General features: G+C 45.0%; 1 protein-coding gene and 1 non-coding gene across 2 annotated transcripts in view; one reads left to right on the forward strand and one right to left on the reverse strand.

Annotated features, from left to right (window-relative positions):
- Positions 1-70: 70 nt before the first annotated feature.
- Positions 71-234, reverse strand: LOC131903095 (U1 spliceosomal RNA). The gene has a single exon (XR_009377352.1). It is a non-coding gene; the product is annotated as a U1 spliceosomal RNA (small nuclear RNA).
- A 9,569-nt stretch (positions 235-9,803) lies between these two features.
- The window catches only part of Lair1 (leukocyte associated immunoglobulin like receptor 1), a 43,241-nt gene continuing 26,760 nt past the window's right edge, over positions 9,804-26,284 (forward strand). Inside the window, exon 1 of the mRNA XM_059253781.1 lies at positions 9,804-10,032. Coding sequence (XP_059109764.1) covers positions 9,804-10,032 — 229 coding nt within the window. The remainder of the gene's footprint in view (positions 10,033-26,284) is intronic.

A 26,284-nucleotide genomic window follows, 5' to 3' on the forward strand; every position in this document is an offset into this window, starting at 1 on the left:
AAGGTACCACTTTTAAATGCCATTTCATTCAGGGATGGGATTCATGATGTAAATTTATTTACTTATTTTCTAGAGGAGAGTGAGAACACAGTCCCTTACTACCACAAAGTATGCAGTCAAGTTTCCCAAATTTGGGGAAACTGCAGGGGCCAGCACATCTAGAGTGTAATGGATAAACCTCACCCTGGGAAAACCACCTTTGTGATCATGGTATCTTCCCTGCTGGGTAAGTGTCATGATATACATTTCAGAAGTAGAATTAAAAAGTGACTGTGCCTCGCTCAGTCTGGCCGTGGTGGTGATGGGTTGGGGACAACATACAATCCTCCCCCGTGACTACACATTGGAAAGAAAGATGATAGAACGTGGATATGGAGGTCTGATGGGGCACCATGAGGGAGACATTTTATTTGGAATAACTAGAGGAAGTGTTTAAAAAGTTTTTTTTTTTTTTAAAAAGATTTATTTATTTATTATGCTTAGTGTTCTGTCTGCATGTGTCCTTGCAGGCCAGAAGAGGGCACCAGATCTCATTACAGATGGTTGTGAGCTACTATGTGGTTGCTGGGAATTGAACTCAGGACCTCTGGAAGAGCAGCCAGTGCTCTTAACCACTGAGCCATCTCTCCAGCCCCAAAAGTTTTTTTTTAATTGATTTATATGTATGAGTGTTTTGCCTGTGTGTATGTATGAGCACCATGTGTGTGCAGTACCCAAGCATCAGATCCCCTGAAACTGGAATTACGGACTGTGAGACGTAATGTATGTCCTGGGAACTGAACCCAGGTCCTCTGGGTACTGAACCCAGGTCCTCTGAAAGAGCAACAAGAGCTGTTAACTGCTGAACAGGAGAGGTACTCTGAGGTAGAAACAAAAGGTGGTACAGGGAGCATGAGAAGAAGCTATAGTTAGTGGCTGTCAGGCTTGTAAGAGCAAATGCAAAGGCCCAGTACAGGGCTGAAGACTCTGAGGGTATTTCGGTGAGGGCTGGTTGGAGTGAGCTGGAGAACTGCTAAAGCGCGGGTCTGGGAACAGGCAGAGTGAGCTCTGCAGTGTTCTAAAGTGTGGTGGTGGGGAGTTCAGAGTTTATTTCCAGGCATCAGAAGCTGCTGGGGTGATTCCAAGCACAGCAGTAAGATTCTGAATGGAACTTGGCAGGAAATATGTGTGGGCCTTGCTGCAGATGCGTTAGCTCCAGCAGGTGAGATAAAAATTAAATCATTTTATTTATAGCGTGACAGGCGTGATTTGACACCAACTAGGAGAGAGGCAGTAAAACCTAACAGTTCCTGGATTTTAAAATGCACATTCTGTCTTTCTCATCCACTCTTTCTGTTGATTTCCCTTGCAGGCTCATTGGAGAGGGCAACGAAGTAATTCTATAGGAAATATTGTGTTGGGCGTGGTAGCACATGTTCTTAATCTCAACCCTTGGGAGGCAGGGGCAGGCAGATGTCTGTAAGTTCAAGACCAGCCTACTAGTCTACATGTCAAGTTTGAGGACAGTCTGGGACTACACAGAGAGACTTTGCATAAAAAAAAGAAACAAAAAAGAATGAAAGAAGGAAATAAATAAATAAATATACAAATACATAAATAAATATTGGTTAGAAGCCCAGAATGTGAGAGGAAGCCACACCAGAGCTGATTTGGGGGAGGAAGGAATGGCAACACCCAATCCCCTTTATCAGGGGAGATTCTCAAGTAGGCTCCTCAGTATCAGCCAGCAGTTTTGAGATAGGATGTTCTATCAGCTTCTTGCTAGCATTGCTATCTCCTAAGTATTTTTCAGGACCAGAGAGATGACTCAGTGGGTGAAAGCACTTGCCTTGCAAGCCTAAAGGCCTGAGTTGAATGCCCGGGACCCTTGTAAAAAAAAACAAAAACAAAAACAAAAAAACAACCAGATGCTGTGGTGGGATGCAAGTGAAATCCTAGTATTCCTACTGTGAGAGGAGACACAGAGTTATGGGAATCACTTGGAAGTTTGTGAACCAGATAGACCGGAGTACAAAGCATGGCAGAAAAAAGAGGGACCCTGCCTCAAAAAGGTAGAAGCTGAGAACCGAGCTCCTAAAATGTATCCTCTGATCTCCATGTGCACATTATTATTATTGTGTGTGTGTGTGTGTGTGTGTGTGTGTGTGTGTGTGTGTGCTTGACGTGCACGCATTTGAGTGTGAATGTACACCTGTCACAACACACGTGTGGGGGCCAGAAGACGAGTTCAGGTGTTGGTCCTTGCCTTCCACTTTGTTTGCTGCTGTGTACACCAGGCTAGCTGTGTACACCAGGCTAGCTCACCCATGAGCCTCCAGGCACTCTCTTGTTTCCATCTCCTCTCCTGCTGTGAGAGCCCTGGGATTGTAGACACATGCTACCCTGCCCAGCTTATATGGGTTCTAGGGATCTGAACTCAGGTTCTCACATTGTGTGGTAGGAGCCATCTCCCCAGACCCATAGAATGCTCTGCGCCAGAGAGAAGTAACTCTCTACCCCTTCTGTCCCCTGTTAATCTGCTTTATGACTCTGGGTTTGCCTTCTGGGTATTTCTTTCCTTTTATTAAATTTAAAAGTTTTTTCATTTACATACCAACTATAATTCCCTCTTCACTTCCTCCCCACCCTCCACCTACTCTTCAGAGAGGGTAAGGTCTCCTATTGGGAGTCAACAAAGTCAGGTGGTGGTGCACGCCTTTAATCCCAGCACTTGGGAGGCAGAGTCAGTCGGATCTCTGTGATTTGAGGCCAGCCTGGTCTACAGAGTGAGATCTAGGACGGGCACCAAAACTATACAGAGAAACCCTGTCTCGAAAAACCAAAAAAAAAAAAAAAAATCAAGATGAGGCAGGACCAAGCCCCCCTCCCCCCAGCATCAAGGCTGAACAAGGTATCCCTCCATAGGGAATGGGTTCCAAAAAGCCAGTTTATGCACTAGGGATAAATCTTTGTCCCACTGCTAGGGGCTCCACAAACTGCCCAAGCCACACAACTGTCACCCACATTCAGAGGGCCTAGTTCAGTCCCATGCAAGTTCCTCAGCTGTCAGTTCAGAGTCCATGAGCTCCCACTAGCTCTGGTTTCTCAAATATCTTATCTGGGATTACTAACTACAACTGCTAATCCTGGGAGCTTTTCTGACCCAACAGAGACAGGTACATTTGAGAAAACAACACTTGGAACATTAATCATGTCTCACAGTTCTGAAAGAGAGAGTAAGGCATGCATACACAAATAGGGAAAAAGCCTCAGGAATACACATAGTGCCAACTGTTGAGACTAAGTTCCCTGGAAACCAATCATGTAGAATCAATGATGAGATCTAGTCTATTCCAATAGGAAAAATGCAATGTAAAATATGGGCTGGAAAGATTCATCTCTACCGTACACAGGAGCTTATATTGGTGGAAGAAGTATGGTGTAGTGGGATGGGAAAAGAGTGCCTTATCAAAGTCTGCCTTTTACAGAGATTGAGACATGGGGCCCTCTTGTAGAAAAGCAAATCTGGCAGACATGAAAGAATTATTTGGGTTTGAATATTGTTGTCCTTAAAGCATTGTACCCATGTCTGTTACTTTTTAACTTTGTTACTACAAGTAGCTTCCAGTTGACATAAGTGTTGTAAGAGCAGGATGTGTCTGGCTCGATATTTAGTTAATCCTGCGAAAATGCTGAACTTTATGTCTAGAATAAGGTTATGTAGGGGGTAGGAAAGTGTAATTGGGGAAGCATAAAGGGGAACAAATAGGGCTTTCACAACGATTGTGATGTATTTCTTAAAATATAATGTATTTCCTTTTTTGTTGTTGTTGTTGTTGTTTTTGTTTTTTTGTTTTTTTAAATTTTTATTTTGCAATACAATTAAGTTCTACATACAGGCACAGATTCCCTTGTTCTCCCCCCTCCCGCCCCCCTCACGGTTTTTTGAGACAGGGTTTCTCTGTGTAACTTTGCACCTTTCCTGGAACTCACTTGGTAGCTCAGACTGGCCTCGAACTCACAGAGATCCGCCTGGCTCTGCCTCCCGAGTGCTGGGATTAAAGGCGTGCACCACCATCTCCCGGCGATTTTTATTTATTTATTTATTTTTTGGTTGTATTTCTTAAAAGTCAAAAATAGGAACCAATAATAAAACTGGTCTTATTATGTAACCCTGGTAAGAAAAACTCTGTTAACGTGTAAATAAAGATGGCTCCAGCTTTTTGGAGACACTTGAATGTAATCTACTTGGTGGTCAGAAGTTTTTCTTGCACCGGCAGGCACCCCTTCTCTGTCTCAGGACCTGATCCCATGAGGAGGCTATGCCCCTGCAAAGCCCTTCCTCCGATAAGGCCACACCTCCTAATATTGCCTCTCCCTTTGGGAGCCATTTTCTTTCAAACCGTCACAATATGAAAGCAAACTGAGTATGCCATGGAGAGCAAGCCAGTAAGCAGTACTCCTCCATGGTCTCTGCTTCAGCTCCTGCCTCCAGGTTCCCATCTGAGTTCCTGCCCTGGTTTCCCTCCATGATGGACTTCAGCTTGTAAGCCAAATAAACCCTTTCCTTCCCAAGGGGTTTTGGGTCAGCATTTTATCACAGCAACGGAGAAGCAAAGTAGAACAGAGACACATCAGTCCTCATTTCTTTTTCATGACTGGGTATACTATTGTGCGCACTTTATTATGTCTCTTACTCCTTTCTGACAACATCATTTCTTCAGCTGCTGTCACCATTATTATGGCTTCTGAGATGTTTCTGGCGGGGGGGGGGGGGGAGGACTTCCAAAAGAAGAAGAAAAAAGGAGAAGAAGGAGGAGGGAAGAGGAAGAGGAGGGGTAGGGAAAAAGAAAAGGAGGAGGGACAAAGAAGAAGAAGGATGAAGAAGAGGATGATGAGGAGGAGGAGGAAGAAGAAGAAAAACAGGAGTAAGAAGAGGAGGGACTAGGTCTGTATGTAGGACATGTGTGGGGGTTGAAATCTGACTCCCTCTCAGTGCATTTGTGACTTGGCTGCACAAAAGCTTCAGTTTTCTTAACAGTGAAAAGAGTTAACAGTTATTCCAGTGCCACGGACACTCACCATAGATCAACTCTCTCGACCTTCACACCCATCCTGTGAGTCAGACACAGTCATTCCTGCTGTTCTGTATTTGAGAAAACAGATGTTCAGTGAATGTGAAGCCATCTGGTCACCATCACACAAATCCAAGGGGTAGTAGAGAGGATGTGTGTCCCCACAGCTTAACCCTGTAACTCTTGGGTTCCACAAGGAAGTTGGAAAGATTATTAGAAATAACCCATCACTGTACGAATGGGTAAGCAAAAGGTGGTATGACCATGCAATGGAATATTATTTAGCCTAATATAGTGGTACAGATCTGTCAGCCCAACTATTCAGAAGATTGAGACAGGAGGGGATAAAAGGTCAAGGGTAGCTTGAGCTATGGAGTGATCGAAAGATCTGCCTAGGAAATTTAGTGAAACGCTGTCTCAAAATAAAAGGAAAGGGGATTAGGGATGTAGCTCAGTAATAAATCGCTTGCCTAGAATGCCCCAGTGAGGTGCCGAGAGTGTGGCTCAGCGGTAGTGCACTTGCCTAGCATGTGTGAGACCTCGGGTTCCACCCCAGCATCCCACAAAAATGAACATTATTCAGCCAAAAATGGGATGAAGTATCAATACCTGGGACATGGGTGGCTATCATGGGTGAGAGAATACAAACACACAAAGTTGAAGGGCATACAAGTCCATGTATGTCAAAATCCTTGGCTAACAGAAGCAGGTCGCTGATTTTGAGAGCTGCCGGCCGGGGAATCTAAGGGGATGGGATCTCCTTTCAGGGTGATGACTTTATCTTGAAGTTAGGGAACATATGAAGATACCACAGCCACCAAATTACCCACCTTAAAACAGTGGTGGGCCAGTGAGATGGCTCGGTGGGTAAGGACGCTTGTTGACAAGGCTGACAACCTGAGTTCAGCTCTCGAAACCCACTGCCTCACTCAAGTTGTCCTCTGACCCTCACACGCCCCAACCCACACTGTGCAATAAGTATAAGTTACATAAAAATGTTTTGCTATTTGGTCTCAAACATGGGCAAAACCAATAATCAACAGCAATGAAAGGACAAACCTGCATGATTAAATGAAAGAGTTATATCCAGAGAAATGAAACTGCAATGTCTTCTCAGGACACAGGAGTTCTAGAGCTCAGCTTTTACCTAACAGAAATACACGCATTCACAAGCGTAACCGAGCAGCAATATTCTTGGAAAGGAGCTCACATCTGGTACTGTAAATCTGGCCAGGAACTTATGGAGGAGCTTTCAGGCCCTGCTGCTATTATTCTGCTAACTGGACTGGACTGGTTTGATTTTTGTTAACTTGACACAAACCTAGACATAGCTGGGAAGAGGGGATCTTAATTAAGAAAATGCTTCTGTTGGATCGGCCTATAGGCAGATCTATGGGGTATTGTCTTGATAAATGATTGACATGGGAGGGCCCAGATCACTGTAAGCAGAGCCACCCCTGGGTAGGTAATCCTGATTTGTGTGAGAAAGCAGACTGAGTGAGTCACAAGGAGCAAGCTAGTAGGCATTTCTCTACACTTCCCTTCCTGCCTTGACTTCTCTATTGATGGATTGTTACCTGAAAGGGTAAACTTAAGATAAACACTTTCTTCCCCAAGTTGATTTTGGTCATGGTATTTTATCACAGCAACAGAAACCCTAACTAAGACATGGGCATTGTATCTATCAAACTGCTCTCTCAATTTCCATCTCTATACTCATTGATTAGTGTGACTCTCAGACCTCAATAGAGAAGTTCTTTTGTATAGTGGATGACAGTTAAGGCAGAAAAATTGCAACTGATTAAAATGCAGAGAATAAGTGAGTGTGGAATGCTCAGCCATAAATGGGATGTCTCTATCACACTCATTCTCCAAGGCCAAAGGATCATCCTCGTGGAAGAGGAGACAGAAAGATTCTAAGAGCCAGAGGCCAGGGAAGATTGAACAAACCAGTTTCTTCTGGACACAACAGGACTGCTGTATTCGTGAACTCAACAGAGGCTGTGAATGCCTGAGCAGGGTCAAGCCAGCTGACAACCCAGCATGGAGGTGTAGGGGCTCACCCGCTCCCCTTCCAGCTGAGGAACTGTTGGCAATTGATGGCTTCTGGGAGAGGGAGAGTCAGCTTTCTTTAAGGGTGTGGCACCTAGTAAGTCCACCAAGCTCCAGGGTATACCCCTATATAGACGAGTATGTGAGCAGTGCAAATTGGGCTCTGAAGGTTATTAAATGCAAAACAAGAGGACTCGAAGTTAGAAGAGGTGAAGGATGGATCTGAGAGAAGTTAGGGGAGGAGAGACAGTAGGTACGATCAAAATACATTGTATGCAAGTATGAAATTATCAAAGAATTCAAAAAGACGTTCTATTTTAAAACCAAGCAGGGTAAGCTGCTATTGGAAGAACTCAAGCAGGGTATGAGCAGATAGTCCCTGGCAAATTCTTTCAACCTTTATGTTTGAAAAATTTGCATATTGAAATGTTGAAGAGCTCAACCTTCTCACCCACAAGTCTGTCAGTCTTTTAGTTACTAAAAAAAAATCTTCTCTGGGCACCTGGCAGAAAGTGTGTGGGCAGGCAGGCAGGAGGAGCAGGAGCTTTTATTTAAGGTATCACCTTGGCTGGTGGGCACAGAGACAGAGAGAGCGAGCATGGGTTGCCATCTTTGGTTCTGTGCATAGACGTTCTTTTCCTGTTTGGAAAGAAGGTTCCATCCATCTGGGGCTCAGTGGGAAGTCTTGCTCTGCCTCCTTTTATGGAAGCCAAAGTCCTTGCTTGCCCACTGTTCCTACATATTGAGTGTTTTCTTTAGAGTCAGTTCTGGACTCCACCTATCTTAGGGTCCTGTGTGGGACTGCTCTGAGGGGAGCTAAGGCTCCCCCTTACAAGGAACAATGGTGTTCCTAGTTGCCAGTTCCCCCTTCCTCACCTCCTTCTCTCCCCTCCTTCCCTTTCTTCCTTTTCTCCCTCCTTCCTCCCTTCTGCCCCTTCCTCTCTCCCTCCATTCTTGCATTCCTACCTTGAAGCAGTATCTCATGGAGTTCAGGCTGACCTTGAACTTCTGACCCTCCTGCCTTCACCTCTGTAGTGCTGGGATTTACCTGTATGTATCACCACACCTAATTTACGTACGTGGTGCTTGGGATGAAACCCAGGGCTTTGTGCTTGCTGGGCAAGGACTCAAACATCTGAGTTACACCCCCAGCCCTAAACATGAGCATCTTCCACACTAGGATGTTCCATTTGGTTCTGTATCCTCTGTCTTGCTTCCTTTGAGTCATTTTGAGTGAGGCAGGGTCTCACGCTGTAGTTCCAGCTGCCTCTGAAATCCCGACCACCCCCCTTCCTCACCCTCCTGAGTGTTGGGACTAGAGGCATAAACCACCACGTCTGTCCTCGTGGCCTCATCCCTCAGCCTTTATTTAGATTTCAAGAGCTGCCTAACATCTTTGCAATCATTTCTCTTCCCCCTCTAGACAAGGTCTCATGTAGCTAAAGATGACCTTGAACTCTTGATCCTTCTGCCTCTACCTCCCCAATGCTGGGATTACAAACAAATACATGCCACCACGCCAGCCTCAGCCCTTTACAAAATCCTTGTTTCTTCAAAGAGCTATTTTATTACATTTATTTATTTATTTATTTATTTATTTATTTATTTATTTATTTATTTATTGTGTGTGTGTGTGTATGTGTGTGTATAGAGGGAATACATGTCCCAGAGCATACATGTGAAGGTCAACAGGAACATTTTCTCCTTCCACCATATAGGTCCCGGAGATTGAACTCAGGATTTCAGGGGCAGCTGGGACTACAGAGTGAGACTCTGTCTCCCTACCCAACCCTCACTCAAAATGACCCAAAGGAAGCCAGAGAGAGGCCTGACATATTTTACATAACATAATGTCTTCTGGATTTATCCTTGTTGGCACAAGTGACAAAGTTCCCTTCCTTTTAATCTTTCTGTTAAAGTTTTATGTTTTTTAATTTATGTGTGATGTGTCTGTGTGAGTGCATAGGCACATGTGTGCACTGTCTGTGTGCCTGTGCATGTGTGCAGAGGCCAGAGAAGGGCATCAGAACACTTGGACCTGGAGTTAGCAACTATATGCAGGACACTCAGCTTATTATGTGAAGGGGCCCCAAAATAGCTTGACCACACAGCAGCCATGACAGGCTTAGGGGCCTAGACACAGCTTCTGTGACAGGCTTACTGGCAGGCAACACCCAGATCCAGGAAAAGCTTTAAGCTGATACCACCCAGGAATCTACCCAGAGGTGAGGAAGCACCTGACATCCCAAACATTCCAACCATTAGATAAGGTGGCCAGATGTCCTGGAGTCTAGCATACACCTATTTTCTGTTTTACAGATACTCCTAGACAATTGTCAGCCAGTCAGGGTCCTGGGCCCTGGAAATCTCCTCATCCCAACCTCTGCTATGATAAAAACTCTGCCCCACCTGAGTTCAGGGCTATCTGCTCTCACCGCTTCATCAGACACAGGGACCAAACTCTGGAGCTTTAAATAAAGGCTCTTTGCTTTTACATGTGGGATTCAATCTCCGTGGTGGTGGTCTTTTGGGGGTCCCCCTCGATCTGGGCATAACAGTTATGTGGATGCTGAAATCCTGGCTGCAGCAGGGCTATGGACCTAGACATGGCCCCTGGCCACAGCTCGGGTCCAGATGTCAAGATGGCTCGAGGTAGCAATTGCTGGCTACCCTGATCTACATGGTCCTGGTGGCAGTATGACCCTCTGGCACCAACATGGCCTCAGGTGTCAGCCCAGACCCCACGCATCTGGACTGCCTTTGGTGGTGAATGGAGCCACGGACATTGACATAGATCCTGGCTGCAGCAGGGCCACAGACCCAGACATGGCTCCCGGCAGTCGCTTGGGTACAGATGACACCATGGCCACAGGTGAGAGCACAGTTACTCAGTGGCATGGTCCCTCGGACCCCAACGTGGCCACAGGTAGTAGCCCCAAAGCTGGGCATCCTTGTGGCCCTTGGTGGCAACTAGGGCCATGAACATCAACACAGACTCTGGTTGCGTAGGACCACAAACCCAGACATGGTCCCCGGCAGCATCCCAGGCCTAGATGTCCCCATGTCCCCACGTGGCTGCACAGGCCACTCAGATCAGCATCACCCCTGCCGCAAGGAAACAGAAAAGAAAAACGGTTTTCCCCGGCACCAGGAACTGTTAGAAAGACTTATATTCCCATCATTTCTGAACACAGGGCCTAGCAGACTCAGAGGAAAGGAAAAAAGAAATGCTGGGAATCAAGACAGATCTGGAGAACTCAGCCCCCCCCCCCCCCCCCAGGGTACTGGTTGGAGGTTAACTTCTCTTAGATAAAGTTTACTGAAGATGACTAATTACTTCCACGTCAGATCTTTTCAACCACCCTACCATAATGTTTTCCCTCAGCTACCAGCAAATTAGCTGCGTGATTGGCAGCTGTCTAGACATTTTCCTTGTGCCTACATATATCAGCAGCTTCCTGGGAGCAGGATGGGTGACGGTCCCAGGAAGGACAACGACAAAGGCTGGATCAGAAAGTCCAGATTTATCTTCTTGGGTACCAAGCCCAGCATCCCGCCCGTCTGTAAGTGACACTGCGGCCAGGCCTCTGGCAGCTCACTGGAGGTAGACAGCCACTCCCTGGGGAACCATGGGGGCTGTCAATCAAACAGCTGCTTCCTCAGCTATCAGCGTGAATGTTGTGGCTGCTTTAAATCCCTCGTGCCTGCTAAAAAAAAAAAGTCACCAATTCAGCTACTGACACCTGGAAGAGACTTCACAATGGACAGTCTCCCCAAGCCACTGTGTTCCTGTTGTAGGAACCACAGTTGTGGCCGCCATGCCAACAACATCTCTGCTTTGGGGGACTTGGCTTTAGAAAGCCCTTAGATGACCTTGTAATCAGGATCTCACAGCAGCAGTGGTCATCTGCGCTGGGCCCCACACACGTCTGGACCTGTCTCAGTCAGTTATAGATGGGGGAGGGGCTTGTGATGCCCTATCTTATCTCAATTGGCTACAGATTCTACAGGGAGGGAACAGGTATCATTGCCTTCAGTTACTTACATACTGGTGAGCCTCCAGTGGATACTTTTTTTTTTTTTTAAATAACAGCTTTATTGAGTTATATAATTAATTTACCATTGCATGTGTGTAACTAAGTCATGAACAAAGACAGAGAATCAAACCAGGGTCTCAGATATATTAAACAATTGCTTTACCATTGAGCTAAACTCCCAGCCCCATTTGTAGTATATTTAAGAAGTTATTCGCCGGGCGGTGGTGGCGCACACCTTTAATCCCAGCACTTGGGAGACAGAGACAGGCGGATCTTTGTGAGTTCGAGTCCAGCCTTGTCTACAAAGTGAGTTCCAGGAAAGGTGCAAAACTACACAGAAAAACCCTGTCTTGAAAAACCAAAAAAAAAAAAAAAAAGTTATTCAACCATAATCACAGTCTAGATTTAGAATTGTCTATAATTCCCCAGAGTTCCCTTGTAAATGCTCCCCTCTTGAGTCCCTGGCAATGACTATTCTGTTTTGATGTCTAGAGATTTACATTTTCCAGTAACCTATGAACAGACTCTGTGTGGTCTTTTATGACTGGCTTTTTCACCTGGCATAGTGTTTTTAGGTTGATTTATGTTGTGGCATGTATCAGTAGTTATTCAGCTAGACATAGCTGCACACTGTATCCCAACACTGAAGTGGCAAGGCCAGCCTGGTCCGCATAGTTCCAGGCCAGCCTGCACTACAGAGTGAGACTCTGTCTCAAACAAGTAAACAATAGTTCATTCAGCTTTATTACTGGACATAAGTGGATTCTAGATATGAAACCAGTGGATACTTTTAAATCCATGGCCATACAGATAGCCCTGGTTAAACAAAACAAAACAAAAAGATTGAATGTGAGGAAGAGACATGTGGCGGGGGAGGAGGAGCCAAAGGCGTGGCTCAGTGGTAGAGCCCCTGCCTAGACTCCCCCAGTGAGGGGCTGGGGGCGTGGTTCAGTGATAGAACATCTGCTTAGAGTCCCCCAGTGAGGGGCTGGGGGCGTGGCTCAGTGGTAGAGCCCCTGCCTCGAATCCTCCAGCCAGGGGTTAGGGGCATGGCTCAGCAGGACACCTGCATAGACTCCACCAGGGAGAAGTTAGGGACATGGCCGAGTAGCAGAGTCCTTGATATCTGTAAGTAAGGAGCTAGGTTCAATTCCAAGAACTACATAAAAAAGGGGAAAAAAATAATCATTCAATGTTAGGGAACCTCTGAGGCTGTGTGACTGGTGGGGCTATCCTGGGCATCCTGAGGCTCAGCATTTCAGGGACACCCTCTGTCTCTGAGCTGTGATCATCACCATGTCTCCAGTTATTGCCTAGTGCCTGTGTTTGGAACCCTGCTATTATCGCTTTGGACTCTGAGGCTGCATGGTAATCACCCAGTAGATCTATAATTACTGTGCTGGCTGTGGGAGCTCCCGGGACAACGAGCCAGCTGGGCTGCAGTTCCTCATGTGATCTCAGTGACTGTACATAGTTGCAGTCTGGTATCTAAAACCCCGTCACAGTTTCCTGGCCCTTTGTAGCAACTCGTTTTCTTTATTAAGATTGACATTGAAGCTGCTGTGTTTCTGTTCCTCTTCTGGGTGCTTCTAACGCTATCCTGTCCCTCACGTGAGAGGAGAGAGTTAAGACATCTTATTACCCAGTGAAATAACAGAAGAGACACAAGCTAAAGACACACACACACACACACACACACACACAGAGTATGTCAGGAACACTATGCACAGATCTGCGAGGTATGCACTGCAGAACTCGGGGGTCACTGTGCCACATATGGTGAGGAGCCCTATGAGACACCCCTCTGCCCCTGACAAGATAGGCATTCAGGAGTCAATTCATTATAGAGCTGTTAGCCATGATAATCTAGAGGGAAGGGGCTGGAGGCTGCTGAGGGAGTTGGCTAGGACCGTTTGGAGATGACTGGAAAGACAGATCTCTTGTTTGAGTAGTTCAGCCTTATAATGGAAGTCTAGGTGAAAGACTCATTGCTGGAAGTATCTTCAACTTGGGGCAGTCTGTGTTACTTGCCACTTCTCTCAGAGTAACTGCAGAGACTGAAAGAGTTCCACACGATCTGGAGTCAACACTGGTGCCTTCTCTCCTACCCCTTTACTCAGGACCCAGCGTGCTGTACTCACTGCAGGTCTGTGGCCCTCTAGGTCTTCTGTGCAAGCTGCTCAACTGTCTCATTTTTTCTGATCAGTTTAAGAAGACTGTGAACAAGCTCACAGCAGCCTGCCATCTGTGGAGAATTCATTTCAAGGCACCCAGCAGATGCCTGAAACCACACAGAGTATTGAGTTCTATATATATACTGTGTGCCTGCACCCGTACCACAAAGCTCAGTTTATAAACCAGGCACAAGGATTAGCAGTCATCACCAAAAATAAAACAGGACACCTGTAAAACACTGTAATAAAGTGATGGAGAATGGGGTTTTCCCCCTAACACATACTATTAGCATTGTTTTGGACGGAGTATTACTTTGAGCAAGACTTCATCAAACTACTCAGAGAGGCACATGATTGAAAAGATACAGTCTGTTTACTTCTGGAATTTTCCATTCAGTATTCTATGGTTGACAGTGGCTGATGAGCTGCAATGAATCACTACAATGGTAAGAAGGACTCCTGTACTGTTCCTGTGGCTTCCTATCTGCCTCCCGTCTGTCTGCAAGAATACAAATGTATCCAGGACAGGGTTATCTGTATACTGATGGATCGATACCAGGATACTGGAAAAGTATTTGCCAGATCACCACATTTACAAAATCCACTGAGCACACACACACACACACACACACACACACACACACACACACACACGACTTTAGCAGTTTCAAGACCCCGCTTTCTTCCATCCACCTCAAGCTTTCTTCTTCCTGGCAAGTCTCTCTCTCACTTTTCTGTCTTTTTGTGTGTGACTGACTCACTGCAGGGTCGCTTGCATTAGTTGTATTGTTTGAACCTGACGGCTACAGGACGGACTGGGGCGGAGGGCAGGGTGGGCGGGGCGGGAGGGGCGGGCGGGGCGGGAGGGGTTTGATGGGACACGCCACACCTACTTTAGAGGATTTTTCCCCCACTATAGCCACAAGAGGGAGCCCAAGACACAGATTAAGCGTTTGCAATGGGAAAGTGGGTGGTCAGGGTGCCTCAGCCTAGTGACTTTTAACTGGACCTTCTGTCTCCCACGATCCTCTGCTTCACCAATGGAAACAGGACAGATATGAAGACGCTGAAAAGTTTCTTTTGTCTCACCTGGGCATTGAACCTTATGCATGCTGGTCAAGTGCTCCATCACTGAGTGCATTCCAAAGGTACATTTGCTAGCAGTGAAAGATCTAATGCATAACACGAGGACTGGAGTTAATAGCGGTGTGTTGTATCATGAGCTTTGATATATGAGTGGATAATTGCTATTTCCCTGGGGGAATGGGTTACTATGTAGGAAGATGGGTGTGGTAGTTTCTGCCACTAGAGTAACCACTTTATGGTATATATTTTTAAAGATATCTTCTTATAGCCGGGCAGTGGTAGCGCATGCCTTTAATCCCAGCACTCAGGAAGCAGAGCCAGGCAGATCTCTGTGAGTTCGAGGCCAGCCTGGGCTACCAAGTGAGCTCCAGGAAAAGCGCAAAACTACACAGAGAAACCCTGTCTCGAAAAAAAAAAAAAAAAGATATCTTCTTGTATTTATCTTTATACAAAATTTATTTATTTATTTATTTTAGTTTTATTGAGACAGGGTTTCTCTGTGTGGCCCTGGCTGTTCCAGAACTCACTCTGTAGACCAGACTGGTCTTGAACTCAGATCTGCCTGCCTCTGCCTCTCAAGTGCTGGGATTAAAGGTGTGCACCACCATCACTACCTGGCATGAAATTTGTTTTAAAAGGTTTTCATGTTGTATACTTTAGCTATATACGATGTAAATAGTTAAATAGTATTACTTTTCTAAATTTACCAACTTTTGTAAACATGTGAAAACTGTATCTGTATCAACTGTAATTTGTAACAGGCCCCTAGACCTTAGCACAACTGATTCCCTGATGGAAGTACCATTCAGGCCATAAAACTCAGCACACAGACAGCACCACCTGCCAAAATGAAAACAAAACCCATAGTTCTGGGAGAGTCTCTAAATGTACCAACTTCGCTTTTTCACTTCTGTAGTTCCGTCTCTGGCTAAATGTCCTTGTTAACTGACGTACGTCAGCCTAGGATATGGTTTTTGTGCATGAAAGCTCACCCTGAGAAAGACTCGGGGCTACACGGGGCTCCAGAACACCCAGTGCAGCTGCAGGCTGGCCACTGCTTTCTAGTGACTTAAACCCATGTCACAGTCATCTTCACTGGCGGATACCCCTAACAGTATTCATAACACTTACAGCAGTGACCTTTCGCGCTGATCACAATATTCTCTTGGCTGGACCCCCAGGAGAAGCGTTCGTCCATCGACCTGGGTGGAAATGGTTGGAGAGACAGTCCACTACAGACTCTCCAAACAGTTATGGCTGGGGCTGCACCTCCAGGAGCCAGAGTTGTGTGCTGACGGCAGGCAGCAGAAACTGTTGTGCAGCTTCCTTAAGGCTCTGCCGAGTATTCAGAGAAGTTTGTGCTGGCAAAAGGATCGTCTGTTTGACTCCACAGTTGTCAGAGAGTCAGATTGTCCGTATCTTTCCCCCATGGTTTTAAAGAAAATAAGTGTCAGAGGGATGCTTGCAATAGTACATAACTTGACAGCAGTATTGACTGACACACTGACATATGCCATGACATCTAGTTACACCTCTCTCTCTCTCTCTCTCTCTCTCTCTCTCTCTCTCTCTCTCTCTCTCCCTCTCTCCCTCTCTCTCCCTCTCTTTTTCTCTCTTCTTTCTCTCTCTCTTTCTTTTTCTCTCTTTCTCTTCCTTCCTTCCTTCCTTCCTTCCTTCCTTCCTTCCTTCCTTCCTTCCTTCCTTCCTTCCTTTATTTGTTTTGAGATATTGTCTCTTTATGCAATCCTGGCTGTCTTGAAACTCACTATGCAGGCCAGGCCTGACCCTGAAATCACAGAGATCCCCCTGCCCCCACCTCCTGAGTGCTTGGATTAAAGGGATGCTCCTCCACACCTAGCCCTACACACATTTTTTAATACTAATTATTTATTCTTTGAAAGTTTCATACAGGTAAACAACGTATCTTGATCATATCCATTCCCCACTCCAACCACCAAACTCTCCCCATGACTTACCCCAACACACTTCCATTCAAGTTTTATGTCTTCTTTTTTCATTTTGTTTTGTATTTAGTTATTTGTTTTAAATCACCAAGTTCAAGTGGTGGCTGCCCATATGTGCATGTGTGGGAAGTCATCCACCAAGGCACAGACAATCTACCAGTCATCATTCCTCCACAGAAAAATAATTCTACTTCTCCAAGAAACCATCCATTGCCAATGACTCCTCAGCTAGGGGTGAGGCCTTGGCAATTTAGTGTGTGTGTGTGTGTGTGTGTGTGTGTGTGTGTGTACACAAGTGTGCTATGTGTATGCCATGGCACACACATGGAGGTCAGAAGAAAACTTTCATGAGTTGGCCCTCTCCTTCTAGCTCTCCCTTGCTGTTTCCTTGCTTCTGAATGATTTTCCCGTCTCCCCTGCAGCTCATCTCAAGGTAAAAGTGCTGGGATTGCAGACATGAGCGACCACATCTGGCTTTTTGTTGGTGTTAGGGATCGAATTCAGGCTGTCACGTTTCCTCAGGAACATTTGCCCACTGAGCCACCTTCCCAGGCCTCCTTCCTGCGCCCGACAAAGGCTTGCTCTCAAGGGAATGATTTCCAAGAACAACAGACACAAAGTTGGCACATGACCCTCTCTCATCTGGATGAGCACACACCCTTTGATGAACTAGGCTGGCACAGTGCGTGGGTGCTGTTCCTGGCACCTCATGGTTACTACATCTGCCACCCTGTCTGCCAGGATGCCCCCAACTCTCAGGAGAACTGACAGGCTCTTAAGGGACTAATTATGATGCTGTGTCCAGGACAGATTAAAGGTAATATTTCAGGAGAAACCAGGGGGAGTCCTCGCAATGCTGCAGGTGATAGGAGAGGGTGGGGGGTATGAGATGTGTGCCAGCTTTGGATAACTGTGAGCGGGAAACCCACATAATCTGCTGAAGTATGAGGGAAAGGAAGTTGAGGAGAATAGTGCTATATTTTATTTTAGACTGCAAAACTAGAAGATTGGAATTCTCTTATCTGACACAGGAAGGACCATAGGGAGAGAAGTTTAGGAGTGTGCCTGCCTCATTTCCACATTCTCTCTGTCGCTCCTTCTCATCCTCTCTCCATTTATATACATGTAAGACACCACCATATCTGCATATTTGATACTATCTTTGTAAATTAAAACTGTTTTGTGTGTGTGTATGTGTGTGTGTGTGTGTGTGTGTGTGTGTGTGTGTGTGTGTGTTTGTGTTCCTGAGCCTGAGTGTATGTATGTTCAGGTGCCCATGGAGTTCAGAAGGGGCCACTGAATTCCCTGAAATTGCAGTTACAATAGATTCTGAGTTACCTGATGTGGGTGTAGGGAACCAAACTCCAGATGCCCTGTATGTAATTTTAGCTGCCAAGCAATCTCTCCAGCTCCATTAAAAATTGTTTGTGCATGGGTGTTTTGCCTGCATGTAAGTCTCCACACTACATGCATGCCTAGTTCCCATGGAGGCTGGCAGAGGACACTGGATCACCTCTAACTTGAGTTATAGATGGTTGTATTCTCTGTATGGATGCTGGGAATTGAACCCAGATCCTCTAAGTAGCAACTGTTCTTACCCACAGAGCCATCTCTCCAGTCCCCAGTTTTTTTTTTCTTCTGAAGACATAAACCAGGATGCCCAACTCTTGATCCTTCTTCCTCTGCAACCTACGTGATGGAATCACACATGTAACTGGCCTGATTTCTTCATTTTATTTTTATGTCTCAGTTTGAGCAGTGTCTTTTGTTTCCCCCTCTAAAGACAAAGTGAAGGATAGACCCTTCTTCTGTTTCAACTAGTCCTTTCTACCCATCCGAGCCCAGCTTGCTGTGGACCTCATCTGCTGGCGACGTCACATGGTTCCAGTAACTACATTGTTCACCTCTGAAGTTTCCACCTATCTAGTTTCCTGCCTTCTGTTCCCTTGCTGACCCTCCAGGTCTCATCCCTTGTCTGCTCTTTGTCTCTTGTTTGTTACTTTTATTTTCAGAATCAGCAAACCCTACAGCCGTTGTATACTCACCCCAAGTATGAACTTCTCTCTGAGCTTCCTTCCTTGTTCTAAAATTGGAAGCTCTTGTTCTCTCTGTCTTGGAGAGTCTCTGAGGTACAAACAGATGTTCTGTCTTCTTAGTTCTTTTTCCCTATTTTTTCAATGTTGGGGACCAAGTCCATACGCTAGAACATGCTCAGGCAACTTGATTTATCACCAAGCTGCACCTCCATCCGTTAAAAATATTAATTTTTTTATGTGTATGAGTATTTTGCTTGTCTCTATGTCTATGCACCACATATGTGCCTGGTGCCCTTGAAAGTCAAAAGAGGGTGTTGGACCCCCTAGAACTGGAGTTACAGATGGTTGTAAGTCACCTTGTAGATGATGAGAATCAAATCCCGATTCTCTCGAAGAGCAGCCAGTGTTCTTACCTGACAGGCCATCTCTCCATTTTATTTTCAACAGTAAAGAGCTTAGTTTAACTCAACCTTGACCGTGTTTTAGAACAGTTAAGAACAAACCACAGGACAGTTAGCATTGTCTTTATAGATAAGGGGTGAAGGAGTCAGAATCAAAATGAATTGATAATGAACACAATGGTACACAAAATCAGAGAGTTATGAGTTTGAAGCCAGCCTGAACTGCGTAGCAAAAACATTATCTCAAACAAACAAAAGACACCCCCCTCCCCAACGGAGAATGGAGACTTGGGCCTGGGGATGTAGCTCAGTCGGAAGAGTGCTCACTTAGAATGTACGAAGGAAGACTTCATTTGTAGCTCTGCTACTGCTTGGCGTGAAAGTGGTGGTGAACACCTGTTAAAAACTCAGGAGATGTCGGAGGCAGGAAGATCAGAAGTTCCTTTCCTTGGCTACATAGCAAGTTCTAGGCCAGCCTGAGTCCCCATGAGAGCCAGTCTTAAAACAAACAAACACACAGTCACTTATATTAAGCCCTCAAAAGTAACTCACGTGGTTACTTGACACCAACTGGAGTCTTCTTCTCCTCCTCCTCCTTCTTCAACAGGGTATCTCTGTGTAGCCCTGGCTGTCTTTGAACTCACTTTGTTGACTAGCCTGGCCTCAAACTTACTGAGATCTGCCTGCCTCTGCCTCCCAAGTGCTGGGATTAAGGGCGTGCGCCACCACTGCCTGGCTGATTTCTGCTTCTTCTTTTCCAGTTAGAGTATTCTTTTGAACACAGGCATGTTTCATGGATTTTAATGTCAGTACAGCAGTAAATGACACAAAACCTACAAATCCCTCAAGACAGAGACCAGATCTGAAAGAAGTCAAGGCCAGCCTGGTCTACATAGTGAGTTCCAGGACAGCCAGAACTACATAGTCTATGAAACCTGTCCAACTCCATTTTGTAGTCAGGAGCCATTTTGATATTCTAGCTCAGTTAGGTTTCTGTTTACAGTAAAACTTAATGTTTCTTGGAGTTGGGCTGTACCCTACCCTTGTAATCATAGATTATTCTGTAATAAATGTTACAGGAAGGTTTCCTTAAAGGCCTGGTCTCACTTCTGTAACCAGGCTTGCTTGCAAAATCTCCCATCCCGTGGTTTTGCTCTATAAAAGGGGCTTGAGAAATTTTCTCCAGCTGATCTCTTGAACCCCATTTTAGGGGGAGACAGCCACTGGACCAGCTCTGGTGTGCACAGAATAAAGCTTGCTTTGATCTGGTTATACTTCTGAGTCAATGATCTTTCTCCTTGCATCTCTGGGATTAACAGCTATGTAGTGAGACCCTGTCTCAAGAAAAAGAAAAAAAGCCGGGTGGTGGTGGTGCACACCTTTAATTCCAGCACTCGGGAGGCAGAGGCAGGTGGATCTCTGTGAGTTCGAGGCCAGCCTGGCCTACAAAGCAAGTTCCAGGACAAGCTCCAAAGCTACACAGAGAAACCTTGTTTCAAAAAACAAACAAAAAAAAAAAGAAAGAAAGAAAAAGAAAAAGAGAAAAAAGGTAGTTTGTATTATTACCCTAAAAACGCAGAATTCTCTAAGAAATTATGGGCTGTGGAATCAGAATAGTCTGAACCCCTAAATTTGCCAGAGGAGGAGGTATGGGGGTTGTGTGAGGGGGGAGCTGTGGAGGGGGACTGTGTGAGGGAGAGAGCTATGTGGTGAACTGTCCTCTAGGAAAGAAATTTTTGGTGAAATTTGCATATGCATATTTGGAGGATTTTGTTTAATATTTAAAAATACTCATTATTAATGTGCATTTGTGTGCATGATGGATGCGTGAGTAAGTAGGGTGGGCATTTGCCATGGTGCACACATGGAAGTCAGAGACTGACTCTCAGGAGTTGGCTCTTTCCTTCCACTGTGGGATCCGAATATGGAACTCAGCTTTTCAGGCCTCTGCCCGGGGCCATCACCCACTGGCTTCTTGTTCAATCTTCTCTATAAGCTGAAGCACTGTTGAGGGTAAGATGGAGAGAAATAGGTGTTTGTTTCCTCCTCACAGTTCTGACTAAAACTGTAAACAAATCCATTTTATCTAACAAAAACGAAAATTTCTGGGAGCCAAACTCCCACCAGCCTGCTTCCTCAGGCACAACTGTGTGTGTTTGTTTATATCTCCACAGTCGTCACCTCAATTCAGGTACCTGAATTCAGTGCTGGAAGGCAAGGACCCTCCCACTTAATCTACTACTGTTTTTTCTTTCATTTAATAAAGACAGTGGCAGAGAAGTAAAAGGTAAGGATAGGATGTCTGAACAGGTGGAATCCAGTTCCGTGTCTTCATGCACAACACAGATCAAATGAATCAATCCTCTGAATCCCAGTGTGCTCAACTATAAAATGGTTCTAGCAATTGAAACACCTTTATCAAAACAGAATAAAAATTGAGGTTGGGTACTGTGGCATGTGCTTGTGATCCCAGTATGCTGGGGTAGACACAAGATACCATAAGTCTGAAGCAAGTCTGGATGGTATGGTGTTTTGTAGTGAGATTTAAGTAACTGCTTGTAGGGGATTAAAAGATGTGCCTGGCATACAGAAACAGCTAGGAAACATCAGCTATTATTTTTATTGCCTCACACAATTCTATGTCCACACAGTGGTCCCACAGATATATTTAAACAAATAACATGATTGTGCAACATATATGCATACAATCTTCCTTATTCATCATAGTACCTTCATCCAGTAACTAATGGAAGCAATTGCAGAGATCCACAGCCAAACACCAGGCAGAGCTCTGAGAGTCCAGTAGAAGAGAGAGAAGAGGGATTCTATGAGCAAGGGGAGGGGGGGCGTTCAAGGTCTTTATGGGGAAATCTACAGAGACAACTCAACCAAGCTCATAGGAACTCATGAACTTCAGACTAACAGCCGTGGATCCTGCATGGGACCAGACTAGGCCCTCTGCATATGGGAGACAGTTGTGTAGCTTAGTCTGTTTGAGGGGTCCGTGGGCAGTGGGATCAGGATCTATCCCTGGTGCATGAGCTGGCTTTCTAGAGCCCATTATCTATGGTGAGACATCTTGCTCAGCCTTGATGCAGGGGGGAGGGGCTTGGTCCTGCCTCAACTGAATGTATCAGGCTTTCCATGGGAGCCCTTACCCTTTTAGAGGAGGGGATAGAGGGTGGGTTAGGGGGGAGGAGACTGGAGGGAGGAGCAGGAGGAGGGATGGATGGGAGGGGGAATCTGTGGTTGATATGTAGAATGAGTGGAAAATTTTCTTAAATAAGAAAAAAGAATCTTTCTTATTTTCTTAAGGATAACATCCCAAATCACCAGAGAAGCTCCTTACCGCAGTGGGCATCAGTTAATGTAAAAATCTGTAATTGGCCAAAGTGGTCAGTGATGGTGGAGAGCTCACTCTTCGCTGGGATACCATAGAGGGGCTGGAGAAATGGCTCAGCAGTTAAGAGTGCTTCCAGCTCTTGCAGAGGTCCTCATTCGTTTCCTCGTACCCACATGGTGGTTTCCAACAGCTGTCTGTAACTCTAATTCCCGGGGACCTGATTCCCTTTTCTGGCCTCTGCAGGCACTGCGTGTATGTGATATACACAAATGCAGGCAGAGATATAGATAAAAATGAAGATAGAAAGAAATAAATAATAAAAAATAAAAGAACATCATAGAAGAGGGGCCAAAATGATACAGGAGTCAGAGGATAGGATGTTAAAAGGATACTGGAGTCAGAGGATAGGATGTCAAAAGGATACAGGAGTCAGAGGATAGGACGTCAAAAGGATACAGGAATCAGAGGATAGGACGTCAAAAGAATACAGGAATCAGAGGATAGGATGTCAAAAGGATACTGGAGTCAGAGGATAGGATGTCAAAAGGAAACAGGAGTCAGAGGATAGGATGTTAAAAGGATACTGGAGTCAGAGGATAGGATGTCAAAAGGATACAGGAGTCAGAGGATAGGATGTCAAAAGGATACAGGAGTCAGAGGATAGGGAGATGCTCTTTAAAAGGAAGTCATCTGGGTGTGGTCTTTGCCTGTGAGCATGCACTGCAGCTGTGCTTATCCACAAGACCTGTACCAGATTGGGCCCATCACTGTTTTATCACAGATGGGAGATGAGCTTCATAGTACTTTAGGTACTATGGGCAATTAACAGTTGTTGGGAGAGGGAGTTCTAAATTCTTCAGTGGTGTAACCACTGATACGGTTCCCTTGCTCCATTAAATTCGAACCCCTTCCTGGCACTGAGGCAAGCAATCCTAATTAAATTCACTGGGCCACACATAAAGAAGACATTGGAGTAGAAAGGGGACATGAGAAAAAGGGCTTTAGTGGTAGAAGCAGAGAATGAGAAGGGGTAAAAATGGCCAAAATTACTTATCTAAATATCTGAAACTATTCAAAACAATTATCAAAAGAAAAGAAATTAAAATTATTATTAAAACTAAGAGAAACGAAATCCTAAATCTTCTTTTAGCCTTTTAGACCATCCCACTCAATCATCACTTTCCATTTGGAATTGACTCAATTCTCAGACTGAATAGAGCTATTGTCTTAACTGTTGGCCATGGCTGAGCCTCCTCAATGTCCTCAGCCTTCTGCCTTGCTTCCCACGGGGCCAGCTCACCACTTCACAAACTCTATATCTCTGTACCAGCATCAAGATCTTCCTGACATCTGCCTCGAGACCAAGTTTTTCTTTTCTTTTTCTTTTTTCTTTCATGGACCACAGGATTTCTCCCCCATCAGGGTACATCTCCCCCACCCTCCTGCCCTGGCTCACTGAATGTCTGTAGAACAGCCTTCAGTCCCTAACACCGTGTTATATCACCCTGCAGGCAGCTTCCACAAAGGGAGCTGTACTCCCATCTCACACCCAGGTGTGAACTCTTGGCTGATTCTCACCACTGGAGTGTGAGCAGAAGTGAGGCATGCAGTTTCTAAAAGGGGTGTGCTGGCATGGGTGCATGGGAAAAGGAACCATATACACCACAGTGGGAATACAGACTGGTGAAGTCACTGTGGAAATCAGTATGGAGGTCCCTTAAAAACCAAAAATAAATTACTGTTTATTAAAAAATTATTATTTGATCCAGCTATATTAATCCTGGCTATATGCACAAAGAAATCAAAGTCTGCATACTACAGAAATCCCTTCACATTTATGCTTACTATGGCACTATTTCCAACAGCCAAATTACACAACAAGGCTAGATGTCCATCAACCGATGAATGGATAAAGAAAATACTATACATATATAAAGTGGGATTTTACCCAGCCATAAAGAAGAACAAAAATTATGCCACTGTCAGGAAAATGAATGGAACTAGAGACCATTGTGTTACGGGAATTAAGACAGACTCAGAAAAACAAATATCACACATTAATCATATTTTATATGTATCTATTTCTATATCTGTTTTCTCAAGTGGAAGCTGAATGGGGAGTATTTGGGATAAAGGGGCCAGGAGAAGGGGAAGTAGATAAAACAGAGTAATGGGGGTGGGGGAAAGGAACAAAGTACAAGGACATACATGTGTGAAAATGTCATGGTTAAATCCATTGCTATAAAAATTTAATAAGAAATAAAACATAAAGATAAAGATAAAAATGGACATATGGGGCAGGGCTGGGATGAGAGGAAGGAGGAGAAACTATAGTCAGGATGTAAAAAAAATAATAATAAAATGAAAAAAAAGAGAATTCTTTCTCAAGTTCAAGGCCATGGTGAAGTGAAGCTGGAGGAGACCCAGGTACCTGAGCTACCCTAGGAAGAACTCCAGATGCCAGCCTGGATCTCCCACACGGCAACCTCACAACACCAAGGACTAACAAAGCCCACCTTTCTTTAGCTTGTTTACTTAAGACTTTATTTTTAACTGTGTGTGTGTGCTAGTGCATGTACCTATAGGTATCTGTGGAGGCCAGAAAATGGCATCATGTCACTTGGAGTTAGAGTTAAAAGTAGTTGTAGCCTCCTGATGTAGATGTGGGAATCCTGAACGTGGGTCCTCTGCAAGAATAGTATGCATTCTTTATCACTTAGCTATCCTTTCCAGCTCCAGGCTAGTTCATCTTTAAAGTGTCTAATACTACTTCAAGTTACATAATTTCTGAGGAAGTTTGATGTGTATCTTTCTCAGACTATGCATTTCATTGACTTGTGTATCTTAAGTGTCATGTACTGTGAAAATGTACCAGTTGATCAGAAAATGAAAACAATTGCACAAGGTTTCATGAAAAGGTGAAACTTTTTTTTTTTTTTTTTTTTTTTTTTTTTTTACTTATGCTTCCCTATTTTATTTTAGGCATGCCTGGCACAGTGATGCCATGCTCAAATTCAACCCTGCTTCAAATTCAGCAGCTAGAATCTCTCTTGGCAGGTCAGGGTCAACATAACTAGTGTAAACCTGATACTGGATCAGAGATGTTGTTCATAGAGGACATGGGCAGGCACAAAAATATTTTAAGAGAACAGTTCTCTGTTAGGCTCCAGTGAAGAGAAAAAGAAACTAACTCACACACTTGAGGAAAGAGGAAATCCCTGATAAGAAAACCACAGGTAGTTATGATGGAACCTCTCTGATGGCCATAGCCATCTGTTGGCCAGGGTGAGGCCAGGGACACAGCACAATGCCTACTGTGTTTGCTCCCTGTGTGAGTTTCGGGTGCAGGGAAGACAGGCCCCTAGATCCAAGCCCTGCTTGCATCCACAATGTGGGACTGCCCTGATTCATGGGGAGAAGAGAGAGGGACAGAAGGGCAGTATCTATCCAGGCTTCCTGTTTCCCCGACCCTAGCTAGAACCAAATGCTGAAAGGCCAAATCAAGCCCAGGTTTTTGAGTGAAATATCTAACATTTAAAGTCTGAATTCCTCCTCAAGGGCTGAGTCCATGTAGCCCGAGAACAGAAGGGCAAGTCTTTACAATAAATTGTAAAGGTCTATTTTCAGTTGGCCCATGTCAGGAGAGGTCGTGTTAGAGAAGGAAAGGCTGATGCAGTAACTTTGGAAATGATTTTGGAGTCGAGACTTGTATTTGGGACATTAGGTTATAGCCCCTCTCCAGATTAACCCTCTTGGCCACCTTCTGGATCCCATGGGTTTTGTCTAGATGGGGAAGATACTTGTTTTTATGTATCTGACAAGGCCAGAAGAGTGCATCAGATCCCCAGGAACTAGAGTTCCAAGCAGCTGTGAGTCACCAGACATGGGCACTGGAATCTTCTCTCTGCTAGAGCTGTAAGCTCTCATAGCCATGAAGCCGTCGCTCTAGCTTTGAAAAGAACATTTCAAACCAAGGATAAAGACATCGTTAGAGTCCAGAACAATGCCAAAGTCATCCATCACTTTCCATAACGCAGACAATTTAGGATTTTGTCATGGTGACAGCTGATGTCTTTGAGTTGGACACACCTAACAGTTGCCCAGCCTCAGGTCCTACTTTTACATCCCCGAGAGGGT

Source organism: Peromyscus eremicus, chromosome 1 (genome assembly GCF_949786415.1).
Source record: "Peromyscus eremicus chromosome 1, PerEre_H2_v1, whole genome shotgun sequence".
NCBI lineage: Eukaryota > Metazoa > Chordata > Mammalia > Rodentia > Cricetidae > Peromyscus > Peromyscus eremicus.